General features: G+C 42.5%; 1 protein-coding gene across 4 annotated transcripts in view; it reads right to left on the minus strand.

Moving 5' to 3' along the window:
• Window positions 1-1042: 1042 nt before the first annotated feature.
• EFL1 (elongation factor like GTPase 1) overlaps window positions 1043-27955 on the minus strand; it is a 112025-nt gene continuing 85112 nt past the window's right edge. For 3 of the 4 annotated variants that reach the window (XM_055555935.1, XM_055555936.1, XM_055555937.1), the window contains exons 17-20: window positions 26334-26481; window positions 20174-21159; window positions 7914-8098; window positions 1043-1367 (exon numbers count right to left, since the gene is read on the minus strand). In XM_055555935.1, coding sequence (XP_055411910.1) covers window positions 1179-1367; window positions 7914-8098; window positions 20174-21159; window positions 26334-26481 — 1508 coding nt within the window. In that variant the 3' untranslated portion in view covers window positions 1043-1178. Of the gene's footprint in view, window positions 1368-7913; window positions 8099-12455; window positions 12697-20173; window positions 21160-26333; window positions 26482-27955 lie in introns of those variants that run through there. The other variant, XM_055555938.1, reaches the window with a different exon arrangement.

The raw sequence follows: 27955 nt of genomic DNA on the forward strand, positions 1-27955 counted from the left end.
CAAGTGTCTTTTAATTTTATGGCTGCAGTCACCATCTGTAGTGATTTTGGAGCCCCCAAAAAAGTTTGTCAGTTTCCATTGCTTCCCCATCTATTTGTCATGAAGTGATGGGACCAGATGCCATGATCTTAGTTCTCTGAATGTTGAGTTTTAAGCCAACTTTTTCACTCTCCTCTTTCACTTCCATCAGGAGGCTCTTTAGTTCTTCTTCACTTTCTGCCATAAGGGTGGTGTCATCTGCATATTTGAGGTGATTGATATTTCTCCTGGCAATCTTGATTCCAGCTTGTGCTTCATCCAGCCCAGCGTTTCTCATGATGTACTCTGCATATAAGTTAAATAAGCAGGGTGACAATATATAAGCAGGGTGACAATATATAGCCTTGTCGTACTCCTTTCCTGATTTGGAACCAGTCTGTTAATTTAATTAACATTTGTTTAAATATGAGTGATGCAATATATGAAGGAATGTGAAAACAGAAGGTTTAAAGGCCAACAATTGAACATTACATCAAAACATTGTTTAGATGGACAAATAAACCTTAAGATGAATCAGCTGTAAAAGTGACTTGGTTTAACTAATCTAAAGGTAGCTCGTCTTGCAAGTTTGTGGTCTCTTCAAAGGATGTTAAATGCTGTTAACCAAAGACTACATATAAAATATGTTTAAGTGGAGGATGCAGTTGGAAGTGTGACGCTGACAACAGGCAGAGGTGGGCTGCTCAGTGTTGAGGATGCAGCCCCCACAGCAGGGTCTGCACACCCTGCCCTCAGCACTCATCAGACTGCCCTCATCATAGCCTGAGTTTTACTGCTGGGGGCAGTTACACACAGGGTAGGGAGAAGGAGGGCAACCCACTCCAGGATTCTTGCCTGGAAAATACAACGGACAGAGGAGCCTGGTAAGCTACGGTCCATAGGGTCGCAAAGAGTAGGACACGACTGAAGCACACACAAAGGGAGAAGGGTCCACTGCAATGCTTATAACAACATCTTGCTTTGTAGCAGAATCAATTACAAAAAAATTCTGGAATGCTCTATGTAAAATATTATACGGATCAACTTTATTGAAAGTGAATGCACAGAGATGACGCAGCATAAAGAAATTTTCCCAGTATCAAAGCCTGGGTGACCTTTCCTCATTTATTACAAAGGGAAGGATCAGCCAGCAGGGGTGGTTACTTATTCTTGCTGAGTGTTCTCTGCTTTTCTGCGTGCTCCACAATCTTCTCTTCCACATAGAGACCCTTCCGCTTCCGCACTGCGTTCATGTACTTCCGGGCCTGGTTCTCGGAATCGGCCTTTTCCCCAAAGTGCAGGTACTCCTCCTCGGTGGTTGGTACCCAGAAGGGGTCGCTGGGGATGATCTTGTAAAGGAAGGTGACAGAATGTGCTAGATTAGACAACTATACTTTTATTCCCAATGCTAATTCATACAGTCTTAGCTTAAGAAACGAACGCTAAGCAATGAAGAGGTAAGCTTGCTAGAAATGGTAATAAACAACCATGAACAAATGGAGGCAGATTCAATGAAGCCTGTAATATACACATTAGTCTTTACTCTTAGAGCCTTTTTATAGAACACTAAGGAAGTAAGAAAACTATTACTTTTGAACAATATAATAGGAAAGACTCTCCCCTACAGTATGATACCCCTGGGTAGAGGTGTTATTTCATTAATTTCGCCTTTGTCCTCAGCACAGATCAACACATGGGTCTGTTCTTGACTATTCTGAGTTTTTGCTCCAAAATTCAGTGCAGTATTAGGAGGTCAGTATTGCCAACATGCTGACCACATTCTACAAAATCGGCTTTACCAGTAAGGACAGTGAGATTCTGACTTTCATATGTCTTGTTCTTTTTTTCTTATTTTCCAACTGGGCAGAAAGAGGTAGTATGTCTCAAGGGGTCTCAAATCCCAATACTCTTTGGTTTAAGACACAGAAATGAAAGAAGAATTTATTTTATAATAGTCACTCTTCAATACAACAGTAGGAAATTTCTGTGGACTAGGAAGGGAGAGAAGAGAGCCCACAGTGATAAACGGAGGTACAAGCCCTATCCACTTCCCATAGGGAGCCAAGACAGGAGTGGTCATAAGGGCCAGACTCTTACTGCCCACTGAGGATAGACGGGCCCAAAGCCACATACCCCAGGCATGTGAGGACCAGAACCCCCCCATCTTCTTGGGAGGTGGAGTAACTTGTGGCTAGAAGTGACTAGTAGGTCACAAGAGAAAAGCCATCACCTTCTGAAGATGAGGCTCAGCCCGTGCAGAGTGTGTGGTCCTGCACAGTCTACACTGGGGAAGGACTGACCTGAGCCTCGGCCCTCAGGAGGGCAGAGGAGGAGAGAAGCCCCGCTGCAAGTGACCCTGCCAGTGTGACTCTCGGAGGACAAGAGGAAATCCAGCACCACAAAAGACAGGGGCCAGACTCAACAAAAGGAAAACAAACAGTGAGAGAGAGAGATAACAGCTAATCTGAAGACAAAGTTCTAGAGAGTTCATGTAAAAATTCCCCAAGAAATAAAGGAGATGGGGGTGGGGAACAGCAGTCATAAAACAGTAGGCAGTTGTGAAAAAGAACTAGACCACACATCACTGTCTCGTTAAGTGTGTAAAAGCACAGAACAGTGCCCTTAGGCTGAAGTACTAGACATGAGGACTCAGGTGTCCTCAAGGTATATGTCCACAGAGCATTAGCAACATCTCCAAGGGTGCCATTAGCAAAGGACTGGCAGGCGGCTGTTATTGTTCAGTCAGTCACTAAGTCGTGTCCAACTCTTTGTGACCCCATGGACTGCAGCACGCCAGGCTCCTCTGTCCTCCACTATCTCCCCGAGTTTGCTCATATTTATGTCCATTTAGTTGATGATGCCATCCAGCCATCTCATCCTCCACTGCCCCCTTCTCCTCCTGCCTTCAATATTTCTCCACATCAATGAGTGGATTGTGGCTAGAAAGTGACTAGTAGGTCACGAGAGAAAAGCCATCCAATGAGTGGCCTCTTCACATCAGGTGGCCAGAATGCTGGAGCTTCAGCATTAGCATCAGTCCTTCCAATGAATACTCAAGGTTGACTTTCTTTTAGGACCGGCAAGTTGCTGGGGTCCTGCCCACTCCAGGTCTCATCTGACAAGGTAGCAGAGCAGTGCGAGGGGTGATGCTGCTGATCTGGAAGTCCCCCACATGTGAGAGGGCGTGGAGTGGCCAAGAGGCTGGTAGCAGCCTGGGCGCAGGACAAAGGCAGCTGCAGGTGTGGACTTCCAGGGATCAGTGGCTGTTGGAAAGATTCCTGAGACTGTTTGGTGCCGCCATACTGGCTCTAGCAGCTAGATGGGACCGGACCAGGCAAGCCACTTGCTGGACAAGGCCACTGAGGCTCTAGAGGGCACCGTGCTGGAGCTGAGGTCCCCACCTTCTCCCCACAGAAGGCCCTCTCTTTCTCAGAGAGGGGAAGGGGAAGAAGGTCAGGAAATGGACCATGTACCTGGGTGGTCATCCACAAACACTGTACTTGTAGGAGACTAGTTCTAAGCCAGTCATTAGTGTCTCCCTCTAACTAGTTGGATGATAAATGCATCGTGGAATATAAAGAAGCCACATGTTCTTAGCAGGTCTCAGTGGTGAATACAGGTCTTAGCAGTGAAGACATTTTTGTTGTTCAGTTGCTAAGTCGTGTCCAATTCTTTTCGACCCCGTGAACTGTGGCACACCAGGCTCCCCGGTCCTTCACTATCTCCTGGAGTTTGCTCAAATTCATGTCCATTGAGTCGGTGATGCCATCCATCTCATCCTCTGCCACTCCCTTCTCTTCCTGCCCTCAGTCTTTTCTAGCAGTAAGTGAGGGGCTGGTTGGGAGACAGCGGACTCAGACTGGCCAGTTTAAGACCAGAGAGTCCTTTTTTCAAGAATGCAGGACCCAGGAGCTTCAGAAGGGTCCGTTTTCCCTCGGCACATATTTCTGAAGTTTGCTCAGTTTGCTTCCCGAGACTCTGGGGCCGCTGTCTGTGTTCATCTCCTGCTGCCCAGGGACTCGCCTGACACAGGCCCAGTTGCCTGCACTTCCTGTGTCCTGCACGGGCAGCTGCTGTCTTCACCTGCACCCCTCCTGTATCTAGGTTCTTGCCTTGACATGTCGAACAAACTGTCAGGAGAGGGGAGATGGAGTACTCTTTGTCAGGAAGAGGCTAGCCTGGTTCAGCCCCATCTGACTGCATTAGGGTCATTATGAATTTTCTTTGTGGGCAATGACAAGGTGACCCCAAAGACAGTACAGGTGATGCTCACAGAAAAGCATCTCTGAGGCAGGAGAGCAGAGCTTGCTATCAGTTTTGAAGAAAAGGTGCTTTCTTCTAACAGGATCACCCAGAATTCATGTGCCTGTGGGGAGGATATTTTTTGCACCTTCAGAATCTAAAGAGCACTTCGTCTTCTAACTCACAGGAAGGAAGGCACCCAAGTGCTAGTTGTTGCCCTGAGCATTAAAAAACAACAACAACAACAAAACTAGAAAATAAAAAAGCTTTGGGAGCTCTATTTCAATACTTTGCCCAATTCTCCCTATGATTATGGCTGGCAGGTGGGAAATACCATGTCCAAATTACATGTCTTCAGTTTACTGCAATCACTTCTTCCTTACCCTGCACGGCCTTTAGCGCACCCCCGGGGGAATCTCAGTATTAAACAGTGAGACTCGAGGTTATGCTGACATACACGGAGAACAGCACTGACTGGTAATATTTCTTTCTGTGTCCCTTATTAGCTCCTTTTCTTCCTTTTTTTGCAGAAGGGTAAAACATAGAAAGAGAAATTATGAGACTGCTGACTTCAAAGGTTTCCTCGTGGAAAATGCCTGTAATTTTATTTTCTCTATTTTTCTGAAGCACTTTCTCTCAAAAACTCTTGATTGTAAATTATATGGTGTGGTAGAATACAAATGAAAAACAGTGCCTTGGAGTGAGAAGCCAGATCTTGACAACTGTGCTATTTCTGAACCTAACTATGGCGGCGGGGGGGGGGGGGGGGGGGGGGGGGGCGGTGGAGAGGGGTGGGGGGGGGTGGGTTGCGCTGAGACAGCCAGAAAATATCAGATCAGTGACATTTAAGTGTAATGGATTTTCAAGACTTTCAAAGATTTGAAGCTTTGGGGAATGGGACCATGGCAGGTGGGGATGACAGAGGGATGGTACAAAACTGCAGCTAACTTTTCTTGACTACACTTCCCCTACAGTTGTTTACTGAAGGATCGATTTGTAATAACAAGCTATAACTAAGCCCCAAACTAGTATTTTTTAAAAACTACTATTAAGTATATAAGATTAACTTTCAACCCCCCACCTCTTTTTTCACATTTTGAGAGAGAAAGAAGACTGAAGAAACCATCATGATTTTCGTACCGACAAAAACTGCGTATTTGGTCAAAATTTGCTGTTTTATATTAACTGTTCCTAAATACCTATTCTCCTCTTTTTCTTTGGTAATAGGTATTTTGGGTGGGCATACAGACGACCGAGGTTCTGGGGGGAGGGGTAGATAGTCACACCTTTTCTACAAAGCCCAAGACAGTAGGTAAAATAGACTGTGGGCCACATGGTCTCAAGAGTCCACTTGAAAGCAGCCATGTAAGATATGCAAATTAAGGGGTGTGGTTATACTTTATTTACCAAAACAAGTAATGGGTCAGTGCTGACTCCTGGTGCTAGTGGCAAAGAAACCACCTGCCAAGGCAGGAGACGCAAAAGATGTGGGTTCGATCCCTGTGTGGGGAAGATTCCCTGGAGGAGGAAATGGCAACCCACTCCAGTATTCTTGCCTGGAGAATCTCATGGACAGAGGAGCTTGGTGGGCTACAGTCCATGGTGTTGTGTAGAGTCAGACTCAGTATGACCCGGGTAAGACCACACTGCTAGCCTCCTTGTCAGGTGGAGCCTTGCTTGACATGCTGGATGAGTTCTGGGCAGTGGGATGAAGGGGAGTGACTTGGGCAGCATCCTCTTAAAGGGTTGGAGCACGCCCTCTGCCTGTTCCTGGATCTTACTGGCTGGAATGCAGGGGTGATGGGAGGAGGTGGAACGTCCCCTCCAGACCACCAGTGGACGCAGAGTGCTGAGAGGCAGCCTTGGACTCAAGAGAGAACCTTCTGCTTTATCTGAGCCACTCTGCTTTGGGATTCTTTCCAGAGAGCAGACTTATCAGTTTCATACACAATGTATTTGCCAGTTGGGAAAGGATGAGAAGTTTCATAGATTTAAAAAAAAAAATATGTGCATTATAGAATCACTTTCAAGGATAAGAATGACTATAAGGTGATGAACTATTTTAAACAAACAATAGAATAAGCGAATTCCAATACAGAATTCGTTCAATGATGATGTCATTTCAAGAGCTCTGAATATGTGTCTTCCATCTGCATCTACAGAGAATCCCACTGATCATTCAACCTACACTCTGTTCTGACCAAACATCCTGTCACCCAGTTTTTTGCACCAGGGTTGATCTAGGTCTTCTTAATGAGATGGACTCGTCATCTCTTAAGACATTCAGAAGCACGAGCTCTAAGTTCTGAAGGTTGTTTTCAGCAGTGGTAGCACAAGTGAAGAAAGTGTTGCATTTCTCAAGGTCATTACTTTGAAGTGGAGTAAGTCTTCTGTTCTAAGTATCACTTTGCTGCACTGTCCTATAATCACACATCTGGTTGCTAGAACGTGTGTGAGACAATGCTGTTTTTCATTAGGAATGTCAGTAGTATATTTATCCTGCTCCAGTATGCTTGCCTGGAGAATCCCACGGACAGGAGCCTCGTGGACTTCAGTCCATGGGGTTGCAAAGAGTCAGACTCGACTGACTAACACTTTCACTTCTTCATAGACATAGTTCTTCAGAAGCTGCCTTTATGAATCCATCCCTTCTATTTTTCACTGGTTTGTGCTCTTATGTAAAAGTTGAGTGCCAAAAACCAAAACCAAAAAGCTATAAGTCCAGATGAGTGGGAAATTATTACCCATAAGCATGGGGATTAACAAATAACTTACATGTTTTGTGCTACTGTTTTCTACATAATGAAGTCCAGCAATGGTATCTACTCAGACATAAGCCAATAGAGCCATAGAAACATCATTTAGTTTCGAGACAAAAAAGCAAGAAAAATTTCATAGGAAATCACTGTTAAAATGTAGCTTGTACCAACAACCAAAAAATGTAACCTAAATTGGAACAATATTAACTTTAGTTCTATCAAGCACAAAAAATGTAACTTTCTTTTTTTAAGGAGAAGCAGACACAACTGGGTGTTTTGGACTAGCAACAGATTTAGGTGAAATACAGTAGGTCCTTGTTGGCTATCCATTTGAAATACAGCAGTGCATACATGTCCATCTCAAACTCCCTGACTACCCCGTCCCCCCCAGTAACCGTAAGTTTGTTCTCCAAGTGTATGTGTTTTGATGAGTCATTTTGTGCTACAACACCTGAAGCCCACAGGAGCCCTGAGTCTCCATAATGGAGACTGAGGAACGTGAAACATGGAATAATTCAAAGTTCTCTCTTGTAAGAAGCATAACTGTTTGCCTTTAAATGTTAGAAGTGCTTTTTCCCCAGAAGAAACATTAAAGTTCCATTTTCAAAATATCTGTGGTTTTCTTACCTACAATATATCTTTGGAAGGGAAAAAAAGGATTACATGTTCTTAAATTTTACATCAAATGAAAAAAAAATGAGTACGTGTGTGTGTGTATTACAAAGCACATATAATCTCAGGTCTTCCAGTCTGGATGAAAAAATGCCATCTGCTTTGACCAAGCAGGACCAGGTAAGACCAACCGGCCTGGGAAGTGGTTGGCTCCTGGGGGCGCCCCCTGTGGGGAAGCACAGCCTGAGATGACAAGGAAGGAACTCGGATTTGGCTTCTTACCTCCCAGTGGCTGAATACCAGCTGTGGGCTGGCCAGGCCACTGGTCCTCTTCCGGATCTCATCGGCAAAGCCGAAGCTCTCAGCCACGGGCAGCACGGCCTTGATGATGAACATGTCTGTCCCCTCTTTCATCTCCTCCTGCAGCACTCGTCCTTCTCTCTTTGACAGGACTGCGTAGACCCGACCTGCAAAGCCGCACATCTTTTAAATTCACTGACCGGTTACATGTCTTGAGCTGCACCGAGATGCGACTGTTTCTACACCCTCTTAACTCTCTACTAATGATTAACTTTGATCCCAGTAATTCTGGCTTACAAAGGCATGGGAAATATCCAAGCATTATTTAAAAGGATAAGCGTGGACAATCACAGAAAAATTAGAAACAAGTAACAAAAGGTGAAATCACCCCAAAGTGCATTACCCAAGACAATCCCCTCCACACAGCATGGAAAGAGGGAGACCTTTAAAAGGACCCTGGGTACACTGTCACTAGCGGCTGTCTTTGAGTATGAATTCCAATGAGTTAGTGTGACTGGGCTTTATAAATGTTAAAAGTATTTTCACAATTACAAGACATTATTAATGTGATGATGATAATTATAATGATGACAAGCTATTTGGGCCTAGTAAGCAAGCAACTGGCACAATGACATTTTTATACTAAAAATTAAAGCCATATATAAATGCTCGCTCATATTTAAGCTGATATTTCAGTGTTACAAGAACATGGGTTTTATTCCCTGAGAACTGTGTGTTTGGAATGTTTAACATCTGGTAAGAATTTTTGGCTTCTGGGCTTTGCAATGGCTCAGTGGTGAAGAACCCCCCTGCTATGGCAGGAGACCTGTGTTCAATCCCTGGGTCAGGAAGCTCCCCTGGAGGAGGAAATGGCAACCTACTCCAGTATTCTTGCCTCGAGAATCCCATGGACAGAGGAGCCTGGTGGGCTAGAGTCCATGGGGTCACAGAGGCAGACATGACTGAGTACTACAGTCCATGTGGCGAGGAACTTGCTGGACTGCGGGGATACCTTCAGCAGCCACTCAGACAAAATGCTTCTAAGGACACAGTAGTCTACAAACACGTTATCCTGGAGAATTGACACTGAAGTGAAGCAGAGTACCAGTCTCCTGGGACTACCGCATGGAGTCCTGGACTCTGTCCTCCTCAACAACTGGGCAGGGAGCTGGTGTGGAGGTCGCCCACCCTGACTTACCGTTTACTTTTTAGACTAGAAACTGAGTGCACAGAGCAAAACTGTCTGACCTGGCAAACTTTTCTCTCTGTCTCAGATTTCCCCCTGCTGGTGGTGATGAGGAAGGAGAAAGGAAAACCAATGGCAGGAAACCCATTGTGTCACAAGGCTTAAAAAGACAAACAAAAGCTTAAAAACTCTGATGGGCCTTCCCATCTCTAGGCTTAGCAGAAAAACAAATTAAAAACACCCACAGCGATGACAGGGACACCTGTCCTCTTTTCTAACCTGTGGAACGCCGTCCCCCAGCCCCGGCACCGCCCTCCCCATGTGCCCAAAGGAGCTGACACTGGCTTCTTCACTATGTGCTCTGTCTTCAACAGCTGGATTCAACCCAGCTGCCCTGAGCTCTATTAAAACTGCTTCTTTTCAAATTTCAGCCATTTTCATATTGCCCCAGGTGGCACAGTGGTAAAGAACCCCCTGCCATCACAGGAAGACATGTGTTTGACCCCTGGGTTGGGAAGATCCCCTGGAGAAGGAAATGGCGACCCACTCCAGTATTCTTTCCTGGGAAATCCACTGGACAGAGCAGCCTGGCAGGCTGTAATCCGTGAGGTTGCAGAGAGTTGGACATGACTAAGCAACTAACACATATACCTCTTCATCAACCTAAGTGTCTTTTCCTCAATCCTCACTCTGTGACTTCTCTGCAGTTTCTGCAACTACTGATCAACACTCTGACACGTCTCAACAATCTTAGGGCTACTTTCCTCTGACCTGTGGCCCTCTGACCATCATTCTACTAATTCTTAAGGGTATGATTTCTTCCTAAGAGTATTCTTTGAGGCTCCAAGCTCTTCTCCAAACCAACTTTCCCTTCAGAGAGCCCCTTCATTTCTCATTGGTGTGGTTTAAATGATTAACTTTATGTCTGGGATGCCTGGGACTCTATTTCTTAGCCAGGCCTCTCACTTGACCTCTGATCCCACATTTACTGAGACACTGGCCCTCAGGGCATCTCCATGGTGGAGGGTGTGCTAAGTCACTCCGGTCCTGTCCCACAACCCCATGGGCCTTTAAGCCGCTAGAAGACAGCATCAGCCTTCTCTCCTCCAGGCTTTCTCTGACATGACCTTCCTCTTGCATCCTGACCACTCTCCTGTTTGAACTACTATTAATACAACTTATTTACATAGCTTTTAGAACACAGTATCTAGAACTAAAAGCAATATTTTAGAAACAGTGTGAAAAGCTCTTGAAAAAAGCAGAACAATTAGTGTCTTTATTAGAGATTCCCCTCTGGGCTGTGTAAGATTTGCCTGAAATTCGTATGAGGGAAAGAAATTCACTGGAATTAGCCAGCGGGTGAACTAATCATCTTTATTTACTCTGCCACCTCATTCTAAGGGGAGTTTTAAGGTGGTTTATGGAAGTATAGCCAAAACAAAGGGGGTAGGGCGGGAGAAAGAATGAGTGAAGTGGGGCAAATGCACCATGAAGAGGTGGGCCAGTGGGGATGAGCCGCCTGACTCCATCCCACTGCAGGTTAGAAGCTCCTCCCCTTCCTTCATGGGATCAATAATTGTAACTGAAACTGAATGTAATCGATCATGTAAATTTGGCCCATTCCATCTTAATTCTGCTAAAACTAAAAAACTGGGACACAGTGATGGATCACTGAACAAAGGGAAACAGCCACACACAAAAAAGAAAAAAACCTTCCAGATACACTTGGTGCTCATGACGGGTGTGTCCAGCTTGGGAGCACTCAGGGACCCTCTCTATAGCTGCTCGGCTGGGACTCAAATGCAGCCGCATCAACGAGGATTCGTGAGCCTGTGGCCCCTGACTGGGCATATTCTGATGCTGTCTTGACTGGGCATCTGCTCCATCACCCTGAGTCGTAGGTTCACTCACTCCAAGGAAACTCACTGTGCGCCCAACTGTATGCAAGGCAGCAGGCAGCAGGGGAGAGGCATTCTCCAGGATGGACGCCAGCAACAGAAAGGTTAATGGCCTGGACTGGTTGTGATCAGGGCTCTGGTTTTAATGACTACACTATAAATGTCTCAGCCTGTACTCCAGGCCCTTTATGACCTGGCAGGAACCCAACACCCCAGCTCCTGAAACGGCCAGACCCTAGTGCACGGACCCTACACGCTTAGCCAAGATAAACCGTGCACCGCCCACAGAGCACGTGTGAGGTTTTCCACTCTGAGCTCAGTTTCTCCAACTCAGAGCACACTCAGCCCAACTTTACAGTCAAATCCTTTCTATTGTTTAAAGCCCATTCAAAAACAACTTGTTCCACGAAGCACTCTGTGAGATCCTAAGATCAAAATAATCTCTTCACCATTTGGGCCTCACTTGTTCTTTTGTAGCATTATACATTCTTATGTATCAATACATATTTTCTTCTTCCAGGCTAGGCAGTAAGATTAGTCTGCAGATTCTACAATCTTTAGAGCTAAAGTTTGGCAATTAAAGTTGACTTTTTTTCTTTTCTTCTGAATTAGCAAAGGAGGCAGTGGTTCATAGCAATGTTTTCTCTAATAGGAAACAATGTGAATTTCCAATGTGGGGATGATGGGAAGTAAACTACAGCATATCAGATTGACAGGATATTATGCAGAGGTTAAAATGCAAATTATGACTACTAAGTAGCCAAATGGAAGTGTGTTTATAAAGTAAATAACAAATGTAAAAAGCAAAACACCTAGCAGCCTCTAGCATAATATAAAAACAGCTATGCAAAATGTACTACTGTGGACAAAGATTGTACAAGAAAATGAAAAATGATGGGTTGATTTCCAAGAAGGAAGACTTTTCTTTCATCTTACGGTTTCTGTTACTCTTGGTGACACTTGTGGTTTAACTTCAACTAAACACACACACACACACACACACACACACACACACACAGAAATCGGTGGGCACTTCTTATTCCTACTACACTAACTTCTCTTCCTTTTGTCACAGAACACCCAGACTGCTAAATCAAGCCAGTGCGGTTGACAGGATGCAGATGGTCTTCAACCAAACATGAGATAAAGTGCGCTGTGGACACAATGGGGAGTGTGGGCTGGTGGCTATAAGATAGATGGATTCAGCCACAAGTCTACAGGAAATGGATGTTAACCCTCACTCCCACCCAGGATGGATGTCCTGAGTTTAGAAGGATCAGTGCTTTGCTCACAGCTCTGTCCTTACTATGATACTCAGCTACTTAAAAACCCAGAAGGCATGGGATCAAATCCCAAGTTGACATGAAGTTGGCAAAGGTAATACATATTTTGACAGGATTAGGATCACTATCTAAGAACCCAATTTAACAAGACACAGTGTGGGTAAATGCAAGGTTTTACTGTTGGGTTCAGTCAACCAGTGGCCAGGATTAGAAACATAGGGCTGCACTTGCTATTGTTGGTGGATAGTCGTTCCGTTGCGTCCAACTCTTTATGACCCCATGGACTGTAGCCCACCAAGCTCCTCTGTCCATGGGATTCTCCAGGGAAGAATACTGGAGTGGGTTGCCACTTCTGTTTCCAGGGTGTCTTTCCAGACCAGGAATAGAACCTGCATCTCCTGCATTGACAGGCAAATTCTTTACCACCCAGGAAGCCCATTAATGCTGCAGAACAGTTCCTAGAAAACCAACTAGAAAGGCATTTAAGTCCAATAGAAGTTTCTGGTGCTGCGGACAAAGACAATTTAATATCTAGTTGATAAACACAAAATTACTCCATCCGTCAAAGCTTATTTCAAAGTTTAGTCACTTTCAAAAGACTTACCTGGTTTTGAATTTTGCTATCCAAATGTCTCATAAAATCTCGCCAAAAATTTGTACTTATTCACTAAATTCAATTGTATTTTACTAATTTTTACTAATTGTATTTTACTAATTTTTTTTTGTTTGTTTTACAAAATCAAGCTCTTGTCACCTTAACTCATCTCTCAAAGCAGGAACCATGCTTAACACAGCATTGGCATATACAGCTCAATGAATTTTTGATACTAAATAGGCTTCTGATACATTAAAATACATATATTTATAACAGTATAAGCATTTATCCCTAAAATAAGACAGAACTACAATAACTGTAGATGTGATTAAAACTAATAGTATCTAACAGAAAAGTCATCTTTTATATGTGAAGTTCTCACTCAAAGATAAAAAACAATGAAAGCATGAATGACAGATGTAAACAGTTGGAAGAAGAAATATGAAGAGAGAAAATTTACTAGCTACATGATGATCAATTAAAAACACAAACCAATTCTGATGTCTATTCAAGCCCATTAAAAAAATTTTCACGGGTTAAAAAAATTCTAATAAAACTACACTGCTAGGAAAGTAGATTTTTCAAGTAAAGAAGGTCATTTTCTTGGTATTATTTCCCCAGACAAAACAATTTTAAGATGATTATTTTTTCTGTAATATTTCCCATTTTGACCATAAGCAATTCTACACATTTATAAAAGGATTTCTAATTTCAGCAATCTTGTGTAGAAAAAAGTTTTAAGAGACTAACTCATCTTACTAAATAAAAAGGCCTGAACTTGTCCTTTCGTCAATTTTTGCCAATTCTTGGAGAGTTAAAGCAACTGGCAGGCTTCCCTGGTGGCTCAGAGGTAAAGAATCTGCCTGCAATGCGGAAGATGAGGATTCAGTCTCCAGGCTGAAGTCTTCCTGGAAGATCGCTGACCATCCAGGTGGGAAGCAAAAAGTCTCAGGAATATAGAGATCTCCTCATTTCTTTCTCCAATCATAGGTGGTGATTTAGAAAGAAAAAGCAAAACATAAGAGAACACAAGAGCTGACTACCCTGACAGACCTCCAATACTAAAAACCAGTTATCACAACCAAAGCATTCCCCCAAACAAGAGAAAACAGGTTTAGGAGGTAATTCTCTAGTTTAAGAAGGCTTCAAACCAATTAAAAAAAAAAAAAGCAAATTCCAGATCAAATCTAAACACAGCTTTTTGTAAGGCAGTGGGTAGGGCAGTCAGTCGGTCTCTGAGAAATGTGTCACGAAGGCCAACCAGGGACAGTGGTACAAACTGTGCACAGTGGACCCTTGAACAACACAGATCTGCACTGTGTGGGTCCACTTATACTTCCACTTATACACGGGTTTTTCTAAGTACATACTACGCTGTTGCTGTTTAGTCGCTCAGTTGTGTCTGACTCTTTATGACCCCATGGGCTGTAGCCCGCCAGGCTCCTCTGTCCATGGGATTCTCCAGGCAAGAACACTGGAGTGGGTGCCATTTCCTTTTCCAGGATCTTCCCAATCCAGGGATGGAACCCGTGTCTCTTACGTCTCCTGCTTTGGCAGGCAGATTCTTTACCACTGAGCCACCTGGGAAGCCCAAGCACATCCTACAGTACTATACAACCTGCATCTGAATCCACACATAGGGAAGGCCAACTCTAAAGTAACATACGGATGTTCCGCTGCATGGTCAGTCAGTGCCCATAACCCCCGTGCTGTTCAAGGGTCAACTGTACTAACCCTTCTCCATGGTCACAGTTGAGATTTGTACCTGGATAAGGCAAGGCAAAGACGTGTTCTGCTTTTAAGAGAGAAGACGGCAAAGAACCCTGAGGGCTGAGATAAGCATCTCTTCCTAGAAAATGTCAGAACTGACTCTGTTGGCCAAGTGGAAAGTGCCAGGTGAAGATCAAAGAGCAGGATGACAAGAGATGCTCCAAGGACTGTGGGGCACATGCAAGGGCCTGGTGGTGATCTCCTGACACAAACGAACACATGGGCAGAGAGCACCAACTCCACAAAGGGACTCAACAGTTTGCTGGGGACTTCTGGTAAATGCCAACAGCTGAGCCTGGCTTCATTTGCTGTGCTGAAAAAGCTGTCTTCTCAGAAAGGTCAAATGCTGCTCCAAATGGATAATGCAAGAAGAGATGGCAATCTGGGGAGGAGACATGTTTTCCCGTTACCGTGGGAGTGCAGCGGAGAGACAGGCAGGCACAGACCTACGTGGACGCTGGACTTCAGGAAAGATCATTTCAAACACACAAAGGAAAAGAAAAAAAAGGACAAAACAGTTTTCAGGATAACAAACCCTCACTGGGACGACCCAGAGGGATGGAATGGGGAGGGAGGAGGGAGGAGGGTTCAGGATGGGGAACATATGTAAACCTGTGGCGGATTCATTTTGATATTTGGCAAATCTAATACAGTTATGTAAAGTTTAAAAATAAAATAAAATTAAAAAAAAAAAAAAAAGAAACTCCTTTTTGGGAGTAACGGGAGTATGAAAATATCAATCATGAATGATCCCAATGAGAAAAAAAGGAGGAAAAATCCTCCCCACCCAAAATAAAGCTGTCAGGTCACAGGAGGTACCTGCTGGGCCTCTGACTCCTGTTTTAAGAGGACAGACACAGGAGATGGGAGAAGAAGAGGAAGACAGCAACTAAGACTTGGGGAGAGGGGCACAGTATGTCCCAGATGGTGAAAACTAGAATAAGGTGAGCTGACCAAAATTACAGTTATAAGCAACAAAAGGGTCTTTTCCATGACTTTCAAAACAAGGCTGAGACACACTTACAATGTGGAGAGGCTAGTGTAATGTTACCAGAGGACAGTGGGATAGCAGAGGCTGGTTCTCCGTACCTACGTTAACTCCATTTTCCCCAACAAAGAGACTGGAGAAGAAACCAGAACAAGTAGAACAAGCCTCATAGAGGAAATGCTGAAGCTCAAGACAGCTGAGAAGTTGACAAGCAACTTCTTAAACCTTCTCAAACAAGTTCAAGTCTCCAAGACCAGAAATGTATCCTGTGGTCTTAAAGAAATCTGCCCTTTTCAGAACTTATGCATAGCAGGGTAGCTGCCAAACTACACACTAAGTAACAAGTTTTTAAGGATAAAGGCACTGGATTCCATAAACTACAGATTAGAAAATCATATGCTAATTTCTTACAAAATTTTAAGAAAACATTATAAAGATTTGTATATATTTATACAAGCATGAGTTAAATGAAGACGTGGACTTTCTAACACAAAGTTGTTAGCAATCTAAGCTTATTTCTTCTTCTAACATGGCTAGTAAGCTGGTAATGAGGGGAATGCTATATACAGAAAGGACCTCAACTTCATCAAAACATCTGATGCACTACTTTTCTTTTTTTGCATCATGGGGCATGCAGGATCTTAGCTGCCTGACCAGGGATTGAACCTGCACCCCCTGCAGTGCAGTGTGGAGTCCTAATCACTGGAGTGCCAGGGAAGTCCCTGATTCAATGCCTAGTGACCGTCCTTTCTCACCAGGACACTTAAAAAAAAAAAACGAATCAATGTGTTAAAGATTATGGTGTTGAGAATTTTCTTGGCCTTAAAAACTGCCAAGCTTCCTTCATTATTGTTGTAATGTTTATTACTATTTTACACACACACACACACACACAAAATCTAAGAAAAAAAAATTATATAGACCCAGTTTACTCATATGTAAATACAAGGGTTCTAGTGGGACTACTGAAAAAGGCAATGGCACCCCACTCCAGTACTCTTGCCTGGAAAATCCCATGGACGGAGGAGCCTGGTAGGCTGCAGTCCATGGGGTCGATAAGAGTTGGACACGACTGAGCAACTTTACTTTCACTTTTCACTTTCATGCATTGGAGAAGGAAATGGCAACCCACTCCAGTGTTCTTGCCTGGAGAATCCCAGGGATGGGGGAGCCTGGTTGGCTTCCATCTATGGGATTGCACAGAGTCGGACACGACTGAAGCGACTTTGCAGCAGCAGCAGCAGTGGGACTACATCACTTCAGTTACTGAAATTTAAATGAAGCTTTTTGGGGAACAAAATAGGAAGAAAAACAACAACAAAAACTTATTAAAAAAAGAAACGAAGTTGATCCTAACTCCTCACAAGTTAATGACAAGATGCAACTGCTGAGACTGTGTTAAAAGAATGCTGTGCCACCCGTGGGAGGTAACAGCATGTCTGTGTTTGGTCCCGGTGAGATAGTATCTTAGGTTGCTTAATTTAAGAGGGAGGCTGACCAAATAAAGTATGTCTAAAGGACAGCAACTGGATTGATGAAAGGATTAAAAAAAAAAAAAATTCATATCCTGAAAACCAGCTGAAGGATATGGAGAGTTTTCCCCTGGATGTAAAACTAGAAAATAAATGCTCCCCTCAAACATATGAAGTGCTATGCATGTGAGAGGGACCAATGGTGGGATGAATGGCAAGACACTGGCAGGAAACAAGACTTTTTGCTCAATATGAGAAAGAAACTGTTTAATCTCAGAACTGGCTGTGAGCTACTCATCCACAGAAGTATTCAAACAGAGTACCTGTCAGGGTAGGAGAGAGAGGAGGATACCTCTGAAGTCTTCTTCAAGGATCTGAAGGAATCAAGACTATCTGGTTCTAATTCTACCTTTACCTTTTAAATTAAGACGATTCAGCTGGCTTAAAACTCAACATTAAAAAAAAAAACAAAATAGGATCATGGCATCTGGCCCCATCATTTCATGGCAAACAGAAGGGGAGAAAGTGGAAATAGTGACAGATTTTCTTTTCTTGGGTTCCAAAACCACTGCAGACAAGGACTGCAGCCATGAAATTAAAAGACACTTGCTCCTTGGAAGAAAAGCAATGAAAAACCTAGAAAACATATTAAAAAGCAGAGATATCACTTTGCCAATCAAAGTCCATATAGTCAAAGCTATGGTTTTTCCAGCAGTCATGTATGGATGTGAGAGTTGGATCTGAAAGAAGGCTGAGTGCGAAAGAATTGATGCTTTGCTGGAGAAGACTCTTGAGAGTCCCTTGGACAGAAAGGAGATCAAACCAGTCAATCCCAAAGGAAATTAACCCTGATCATTCACTGGAAGGACAGATGTTGAAGCTCCAAAACTGCAGCCACCTGACGTCAAGAGTCAGCTCCTTGCAAAAGATCCTGATGCTGGGAAAGACTGAAGGTGAAAGAAGAGGGCAGCAGAAGATGAGATGGTTAAACAGCATCACCGACTCAATGGACATGCTGCTTCTGCTGCTGCTAAGTCGCTTCAGTCGTGGCTGACTCTGTGCGACCCCACAGACGGTAGCCCACCAGGCTCCCCGTCCCTGGGATTCTCAGGAGTTTAAGCAAACTCCAGGAGACAGCGAAGGACAGAGGAGCCTGGTGTGCTGCAGTCCGTGGGGACGCAAAAAGCTGGACATGACTTATTGACTGAACAACAATAACAATGGAAATGTGAAGAAAATCTGGGAATGGTCTAGACCAGTGTTTGCTGAACTCAACGACGGGTACCGTGAGATATTAACAGGATGCCATACTCAAGGTAGGCTGAGAAACACTGCATGTTCCAGGCCATACTGAGATCTGACACCTGGCACGCACCGACTTTAAGCCATCCAAGGGTGACCAAATCTCTGCCTTTGTTTAGCTCAACCGTTTTTGAAATGCTGCTATGGGTGCTCATTCCTTTCACAGGAACTTTACTGTGATGCAAGTCTAAATTTCTTTTGGGGGGGGAGAAAACCCCCAACAACTTAGATTTATGCTTTTAGCAATTAATTAGCAAAAGAACCAAACTAAAAGGAATGCAGAGTAAGCACATACTGACTCAAAGGACCTCAAAGCTAGAGGAAATCCAGCAGTTTGGTCCACTCGCTCAACCAGTGCAGGATCCTCCGTCTGCCCGCCTCACTGCAAAGCAGCTCCATGATCTCAGGGGGTAAGAGAACTACTGGGTGCCAGGCCTGGTTCTGGGGCCCATATCTGTGTTCTCATGTTACTCTCCACAACTTCCAATGAGTTGTATTACCTTCCTTTTTCAGAGATGAAAAAAATACATCTCAGTGAAGTAAAATCTTTCAAAAGTCAAAATAGCTACTGAGTCCTAGGCTCAACGTCTCCTGAAGAGATCTTAAACATTCTTCTCCCAAAGAGAAAAATCAGGAGCAGCATTTGGTATAATGTTAGCCGTGGATAAAGTCCTCAAGTCTCCTCAGAAGAGACCCAGAATTCACAGACGCCCTTTGTGTTAGGGGCACAAGAGTGTTGTCTGACTCTTTGATTGTTGTCACAACTTTGCTTACCCAGACTGATATGGCGATTCTCTTGTGAAAAACTACTGCACAGGTTTGGATGCTAATGTATATGAGCAGTTTAAACCTCATTTACCAGATCTTTCATTACAGAAATGAGTCTTTCTACTTTTGCAGAATAAAATATCCTTAGTTGTTCAACTTCCACTTCCTTGCCCCCAAGATTTTTATTTTACATCTAAGGCCTCTGGCTTTCCAAGATCTTGCTGTTGTTTAGTCGCTTAGGCATGTCTGACTCTTTGTGAATCCATGGACTGTAGCCTGCTAGGCTCCTTTGTCCCTGGGATTCTCCAGGGAAGAATACTGGAGTGGGATGCTGTTTCCTTCTCTAGAGCATCTTCCCAAGCCAGGGATCAAACCTGCATCTCCTGCATTGACAAGAGGATTCTTTATCACTGAGCCACCTGGGAAATCCTATTCTAAGATCTTGTGCCATGTGCTCAGTTAACTCAGCTGTGTCTGACTCTTTGTGACCCCAGGGACTATAGCGCACCAGGCTCCTCTGTATATAGAATTTTCCAGGCAAGAAAGCTGGAGTGGGTTGCCATTTCCTAGTCCAATGGCTTGGCTCTCCTGTTGGTAAAAGATGCAGGAATCCTATGTGGCTGGAGCCCCACACCTTGATAAAACTGAGAACGCAGTAGCTGTGACAAGGATGCTATTGGCCCCTCTTGGGCCCCTCAATTGCGAGCTACCCTTTCCTTTGGCTCGCAGAGTCTCATATTCTCTGCAGGGTCCTTCTTGCCTCACCCCATCGTGGCCTACCTCGAGGGACTAAGAGCCTGAGTTTGGGGCTGTGCACTAATGCATGCAGGATGGCCCACGGGAGGTGGCTAAGATCTTAGTTCCTTGATAAATCAGATAACAATGTAGCTTCTGTGAAAACATATTAAATGCGCTTGGTTTTCTAACCTACAAGAGGTCACTACTACTCAGGGCATCTGTCTCTCCCTCTCCCGCCTTACCGAGAACATCGCTGGTGGCCATGATATCGCATGTGTACATCGCTGCCATCAGTCGCTGTGGCTTCACTTGCAGTGCGTAGCGACAGGCTTCCTTCATGGTGGCTATGAGCTGTCCTGAGAAGGGCCCGTAGCAGTCAGTGAGTGGAGACTCTCCTCTCTGGGAAGCCCTCTTCTCAAAGGGCTCAGAGCCATTGTCTTGCAGCTCCTGCTGTTCGTCTCCACCTGAGCGGGTGTCACCTTCCTCCTGTCCCTCCTTCGCCAGATCACCCGGTTCTTGATTCTGTTTATTACTTGCTGTCTGTTCTTCAAACTTGCTCAGGTCCCATTTTTCCAGGACAAAACACACACCCATGAGTGGCTCCTCGCACATGGGGCCGGAGAGGGTGGCTAGCTGGAAGCCGCTCACAATGCTGTTGCCCAGGTCTCGGTACCGACTGGCTTCTTTTGAAGCTTTGCCATCGAGGCCTGTCCACACTGAATTCTGAAAATCCTCACTTTTATTTACTAGTATGTTGGGCCCACATTTTCTTGGGCCAAATGACCAGATTTGGTCCACCGTGTTCCTCCACTTCCTCCCGGTGAGGTGGTGCTCGAGCTTTCCTTTGAATTCCCAGATTTTCTCTTGGGTCTTCTGATGGATCATCTGAGAATTATTTTTGCCCTCGTTTAGAGAGGACGTTAACTGCTCCATAGAACGAATCAGGTCACTGCTTTCTTCTAGAATCTGAGTCACCTCCTCTGGGAGCGGCAGGGCTCGGACGCTGAGTGTGGCAAGTTTGTTGGGAGTCGTCATGGTGATGAGCCCATCAGAGTCAACCTGGATTCCTTCAGGGATTTTGCTCTGATCCTCCTTTGTTTGGTGGATGACCGCAACTTTCTGTTGTTTGCCGATTTCTTCATTGACCATGTCGACTTTCGGGGGTTTTGTGATTGTTTCTCTGAATGGAATGATGGGTTCAGATACACTGATTTGAATCTTTGCAAACCTACAAAGTTGAGAGGAATAACACAAGGTTATCATCAAAATGGCATCAGAACTCCCATGGAGCAATATTACATAATGAATATTCTGCAAAAATGCAGATATATAAAAATTATTTCACTAGGAAATACTGGTGATTTACAATCTATCAGAATTCAAAAACCGCTTTCATTTCAGATTGAAAAGACTACCTCTAGTGGGAAGAAATCTTCAGGGAGTTCCTTGCATATACCAGAATCTCATTGCTTTGTTCATTCATTCTCAAAACAAATAAACCATGTATTTAGATAAGACTGTTTTGAGTGGAGAATAAATGTTTTAATAAGACTGACATATTAATTCTTTAAAATAATATTTGCCAGTTGAAGAATCTGGATAAGGAAAGCTCAATGATGAAAACTTAGTAACAGAGAGGAAAAAAAATTCACAGGACATCAGGATATCCTCTCAAATCCTGACAGTGTACTTGGCTTTAATGAGGCTCGTGGTGAGGCCAAAAAGGTCAAGGAGCTTGTTTAGAGCGGCCCTCTCCTAAAGAGCTTCTGCAATGATGGGAATGTTCCATACCTGTACTGTGATTACCGAGCCCTTGAAATGCAGCTAGTACAACTAGGGAAATCAAGTTTTATTTTTATTTCATTTTAATTACATTTAAATAGCCACACGTGGCTGCTGAACATCTGAAATGTGGCTAGTGTGACGGAGGGACTGAATTTTCAATCTTATTCAACTTTAATATCTGGTCACTGTATTGGACCACAGAAGTCTTGACCCTCAGTGTGGCATCAGGTTCGGAAAGCCGCTTTTCTCACATGCCATCAAGTTTAGTTTCACACTGCACTTTCTTTCAGATGAGTTGTAAGTTCACCAAGGGCAGATTCTGGAAACTGGCATGGTTTGAGTCTGATGACGACAAAACCAGGCAATCTTTCTTTTTCTCTTATTTTCTGTCTACCTCATTCCCAGGTAATACTAAGGCTTTGGTCTGGTCTACCATTGGCAATGTGGATGGATATATGTATAAATGTACATATATATGTACATACATAAGTGCATATATATGTACACATATATACTATGAGATATCTCTGGATTCTGGAATAACACTTTTTCCCTGGGAAATGTGATTCAATAAGGAAATTAAATACTGAAAGTAAAACGTTGTAAAATGCTTACTTTTGATTCTAGGTTTGTTTTTGCTTTCTACATTTTGTGGGTATAGGGCAGGTATTTGGTTTATCTGATTTTATACTTTTTGATACATTTGAAAATTCAATAAATGGCTTTCTAAAAATCATGTTACCACAAGTGGTTTTAGAATACAGAACCCAAAGAGAATCATAAAATGTGGAAGAAAATTAAAATGTTCTGAAAAAAATTCCCTTTCAAGGAAGATTTTGTTGCCAGTGAGTATGTTTAATTTCAAGGATTAGTTTATTCCAATGCTATATATATTGTTGCAGAATATACAGCAAGATGGATATCTACCTGACACTTTATTATTACTCTGACACTTGATGAAGGTGGCAGACACAGACAAACTGTAGTTCAATCTTACCTAAGAACTGGCACTTGTTTTGAAACATTCACATGCTCTGCACTGCCAGGGTTTAAAGAACCTTTAGCCTGAGATGTGAAATTTAAGATAAAATAACAATGAAAAAAGATGTGTGTATATATATGTGTGTGTGTGTGTTCTTCCCACTAATCACTTATTATGTACGAGGCACTGTGGTACATGGTTTACATGTGTTACTTAGTAGGTATATTACTATACTCATTTTGTAGAGGAGAAAACCAAGTAAGAAAGATCAAATAATTTCTCCAAAGTTACAGAACAAGTAAGCTGGGTTTCAAGTCTAGGTCTGACCTCAGAATCAATGTGTTTAGCCATTATGCTATCCCGAAAAATCCAATTGAACAGCATACTAAAGGAGTAATTCACTACAATACTAAGTAGTTTTTATTATAGGTTATACAAATTGATTTGTATTAGGACATCTGCAAAAACATCACATTAAAAGTATCTAATAATCTATTCAACCATCTTTACAAATGCTAAATGGCATTCAGTAAAATTTAATATCCATTCCTGGTTTTTTAAAAACAAAAGCACTCAGAAATTTTAGAAATAGGAAAATGTTTTTAAAATTATCATTATTTAGAGAAAATAAGTTCATATACTGAGAACACTCAAGAAAACAGATTGCACAGCTACTGAAACTGTGCGAGTGAGTCCATCTATGACACTCTCCCATTTCCCTTGTATTATAAGGTCCAAAGGGCTAAAAGTCTCATTAGTCCTTCTAATTTCTAAGGTTTCCAAGAATTCTCCCACAGTCATCACTTGTAAGATTAATTAGAATCACTCCACATCATGGAAAGGTTGGTGTATGTATGGTTGTCATACCTACAAAGTGTCTCAGAGCTAAAGGTTCTTTAAACCCTGGCAGTGCAGAGCATGTGAATGTTTCAAAACAAGTGCCAGAGGCTCAGACTACATTAGTAATCTTCCATGGCTTCCTGCCATATCTGAGCATTACTGCCTTGAGAGGTGGATGGTGAGAACTCTGACAGTTTTGCTGGCCAAAAGACCACAGGTAGCCCCCTTGTCTCCCACACCTGTACTAATGCATTCCTGAACATGTGTGTCAAAGTCAAAAGGGCTTATATATTAGAAGGCAGGTTCTGTCTTAAAAAAAAAAAACCTTTAGAATTTTCTATACGTTCTTATTCTAAGTATAACTGCTAACTTTAACAGTCATATCGAATAGTACACAAGGCAAAACTAACTCCACTGATCTATGACTTATCACAATGTGAACACTCACGTAAACCACTAGTCAAGTTAGAAACATTACTAACCCTCAGAAGGCCCCCTCATGTGTTCTCCCAACCCCACAAATGTAACCACTATCTTGATTTTCATTGTAATCCATTTAAATTATTTTTTTTATCACCTAAACATGTAACCCCTATACTACATACGTTCCGTTTGGCCTGCTTCTTGGACTTCATGTAAATAGAATCAAACTTATTTTTTTCAATTGTCTTCTTCTGCTCAACATTATGCTATGAGATTCATCCATGTCTGCAAAGTTAGCTTGAGATTATTATATAAAATTCCATAATTTTTTATCCATTTCGAGTTTTTTTCAGCTTTTGCCTATTAAAATTTTTATTGCTATGAATATTCTTTTAAAAATTTATTTATTTTTTAATTGAAGGATAATTGCTTTACAATATTGGTTTCATTTCTGCCATACATCAAGCTATGAATATCCTTGACACATCTGTCCACTGTGTGTTACATATAGACAGAATAGAAACAAGAGTGGATCTGCCAAGCTATGGGAAATAACTATCTCCTACCTCAGGAGATAACACCAAGTAATTGCTGACTTGAAGTAGAACTCTAAGTACCAAAAAGTATTATTTTTAAAGGCAAGTTAATGACCTGAGAAATGTAAGGTTACTTAACACTGGGTTTTAATTTGGTAGCAAAAAGAAAGAAAATAGTTCAAAAACTCCAAAAAATAACATTTTAATATTATTTAAAAAATGAAATAAAATAAACCCTCTGAGGGACTTTCCTGGTGGTTCAGTGGTTAAGAATCTACCTGCTAATGCAGGGGACACTGGTTTGATCCCTGGTTGGGGAACTAAACCCCTGCGGCAACTAAGCCCGTCCGCCACAACTACTGAGCCCAGGCAACCTACAGCCTGTGCTCTCCTCCAACAAGAGAAGCCACGGCAATGAGAAACCCGAGCGTCGTAACTAGAGAGGAGCCCCCACTGCCACAACCAGAGAAAGCCCGAGCACAGCACAGCAAAGAAGACCCAGCACAGCCAAAACTAAGTATGTAAATAAAATCTCACACACACACACACACACACACACACACAGAGAAAGAAAAAGAGAGAGATACAGAATATAAACCCCAAGTAGGTGGTGCTGCAGAAGCAGCTCTCCTTACTCTGCTGTATTAGTAGTAGTAGTAAAGCAGAACTACAACAGCACCTACTACCACCACCACTGGTGCCACCACCACCAATTTTACTAGGTTGCTTTAAGAATTAAATGAGCCATGCAGACTTGAATAGTGACTGGTATGTAATATTTAGTAGGTAATTATGTTGACTACTTATAATTATTATTTAACTATAATGATGATGGTTATTAAAGTCCCAGAAAATTGAAAAACAAAAGGAAAGAAGGCCACTATAGGGCCATTCATCAAAGAAAAACAAATGATCAATAAATACATTAAAAAATGTTTCAGTATCATTACTAAGCACAGAAAGTGTATATTAACAATGAACAAACATTTGTCTTCCAGATTGATGAAAATATAAAAAATTATGATATACAGGGCTGCCAAAAGTTTGGGAAAAGGAACACTTCCAAGTACATTTTGATAGTTACAGTGTAAACTGGTACAGACTTTAAGGATAATGTGGATCATAAGCCTAAAAAATATGCCAGCAATATAATATGCTACCTTCTGAGTTAGCAGTTGTTAGCAGTTAGCAGTTTATTTGAACCAAATAATCAGAGCTGTATATATAGATATCTGTAGATATTTGAGTATGCATAGAACAGACTAGGGATTTATCAACCCAAATGTAATGGTCATAATTATCTCTGCATGGTAACTGAATGATTCTTTTTATTCTTCTGTTATTTTCCTAATTGCTATAATAAACATATATTACCTTTCGAATAAAGAGGAAAAACACAGCTCACAAAAAGTTATTTGGGAATAGTTATGACTATTTTATGACACTTACATATCACTAGGATAGAAAAATATGAAGATTTACTGAAGGTCTGTACCACAGAGATGACATCAATAAGGAAGTCTATCCTAACTACAGCCTAAGTTCACAAAATATGATTTTGTTTTGTTGCCCTGACATGCTGTGTGTGTATATGCTTAAATACGTATTTATGAAAATATTTTATGACTTACACTAAAAATGCAAAATCATGCAAGTAGAGCAGTGAATACTATTAGTAAAATTAAATCTATGGTCCAATAACACAATAACAATTCATGTTTAAGTTGAGGGCACTTAATTTTTCTCCAACAACAAACAATAGTATAAGTTCAAGGGGTTTAGCAAACACTAAAGTATCCCATTGATTTGGGGGCTCCATCTCGGTCATCACCTAACCTTTCTTTTAAGTCATCCAGGCAGCGCTGAAGGTGGACTTCCCCTGCTGTGACTAAAACGTGCTCTCCTGTTTCCTGAATTAAAATCTGGACACAAGGATCAGCTTGGTTTAACAGCTTCATTCCTTTGACGAGTTGAGGCATTTCACCTAGATTAACAAAATGAAATACTGGTTAAATACAAGGTAAGGACTAACATAATCTAAAGACAGCATCCATGGGAAAACTCATGACAAATTCTGAAGGGAAAAGCATAATGTGATGAACTTTTACAATAATGGTTTACTCTGTTTTTCCAAATAATATAGCAATGTGAAGAAAACTATCTTCTAATAATTTATTTGTACAGACAGCTAACATGAGACACATGTCACAAACTTATCATCAAGGCTCCCAAAGCTGATCCATACCACTTCTTCAAACTCTCAGCAGATATAAATTACCATTATTACTTGTAAATCACCAAAATATATTACAAATGTATATATATGTAGAAATGTAACAGAACTCTTTCCATACAGTACCTATAAAACTATAAAATCAGTATTCTAATTAGTATGAGAAAAACTGAGGTCAGAAAAAAAAATCACCATCTTCATTTCATCAAAATCTGTGTAACTGGTAAGTGGCACTGTAAAAATTGATATCATGACTTAGTAAAGCCAATAACGCATGTCTTCCACTGGACTGTGTGTAACTTTGTGAGGTGCATTTTTCAGTAATAACAGTCACTAATATTAAGGGCTACAATAAATGGAGCCTAGAAACAGATCTGTGCAGCTATCTTACAAAGTGCTATGGTAAGGTTTTAAAAAATAATGAAGCCTCATTGTGGAAGGCAGACTCTAAGATGGCCCCAGGTCCCCCTCGTCTTCTGCTAGTCACCCTCCAGCGCAGTCCTCTCCCACAGGGAACCGGGCTGGCCCGCTGGACCAACACAATACTGCAGACTGGAATGTGACTCCTAAGGCAGGTCACAGAAGGCTTCTGCTTTAGTGTCCTGGACTCCTGGTGAAAGCCAGTCACCACACCGCACTCCAGGATCACCAAGCAGCCGTGAGGAGAGGTCCCTGTGGAGGAACCCAGGTCCCCAGTGAGCACCGACTTGTGAGACCCTGTGAGTGAACCACCTTGCAAGTCCAGGTACACCTTCAGATGGCTGCGGCCTGTGGTTACACACAACTACAACTGCATAAGGCCCCCTAACTGAACCCTTCCAGAACTCTTGACCAGAAGAATCGCCAAAAATAATAAAGGAGTAGTTACTGTTCTCTCAAGTCACCAAATTTTGGAGTAACATGTTAGGCAGTCCTAGGTAATGAAGAGAATTATAAACCACAATCACAAGTGATTGGGCTGGCCAAAAAGTTCATTTGGGTTTCCCTGTACCATACTTATCTGTTAAGGGTCTCCGGGATCCTCAGTAGCTAGGATATGTCTCAGAACCTGGGGCAGAGACAAGCTTTCTGAAGGCCCAGCTCTGAGGAGAGAGGGGATATACAGATGCAGGGGCAGTGAGCTACTACACACGCCGACAGAAATCTGTGTTTGTGAGCAAATCACACGTTTGCTCTCTGGTTCCCCTAGAGCAGTCTGGAAGACACTCCACTGGCTACCCCTGAA

The sequence above is a fragment of the Bubalus kerabau genome, chromosome 19 (genome assembly GCF_029407905.1).
Source record: "Bubalus kerabau isolate K-KA32 ecotype Philippines breed swamp buffalo chromosome 19, PCC_UOA_SB_1v2, whole genome shotgun sequence".
NCBI classification, from domain to species: domain Eukaryota; kingdom Metazoa; phylum Chordata; class Mammalia; order Artiodactyla; family Bovidae; genus Bubalus; species Bubalus kerabau.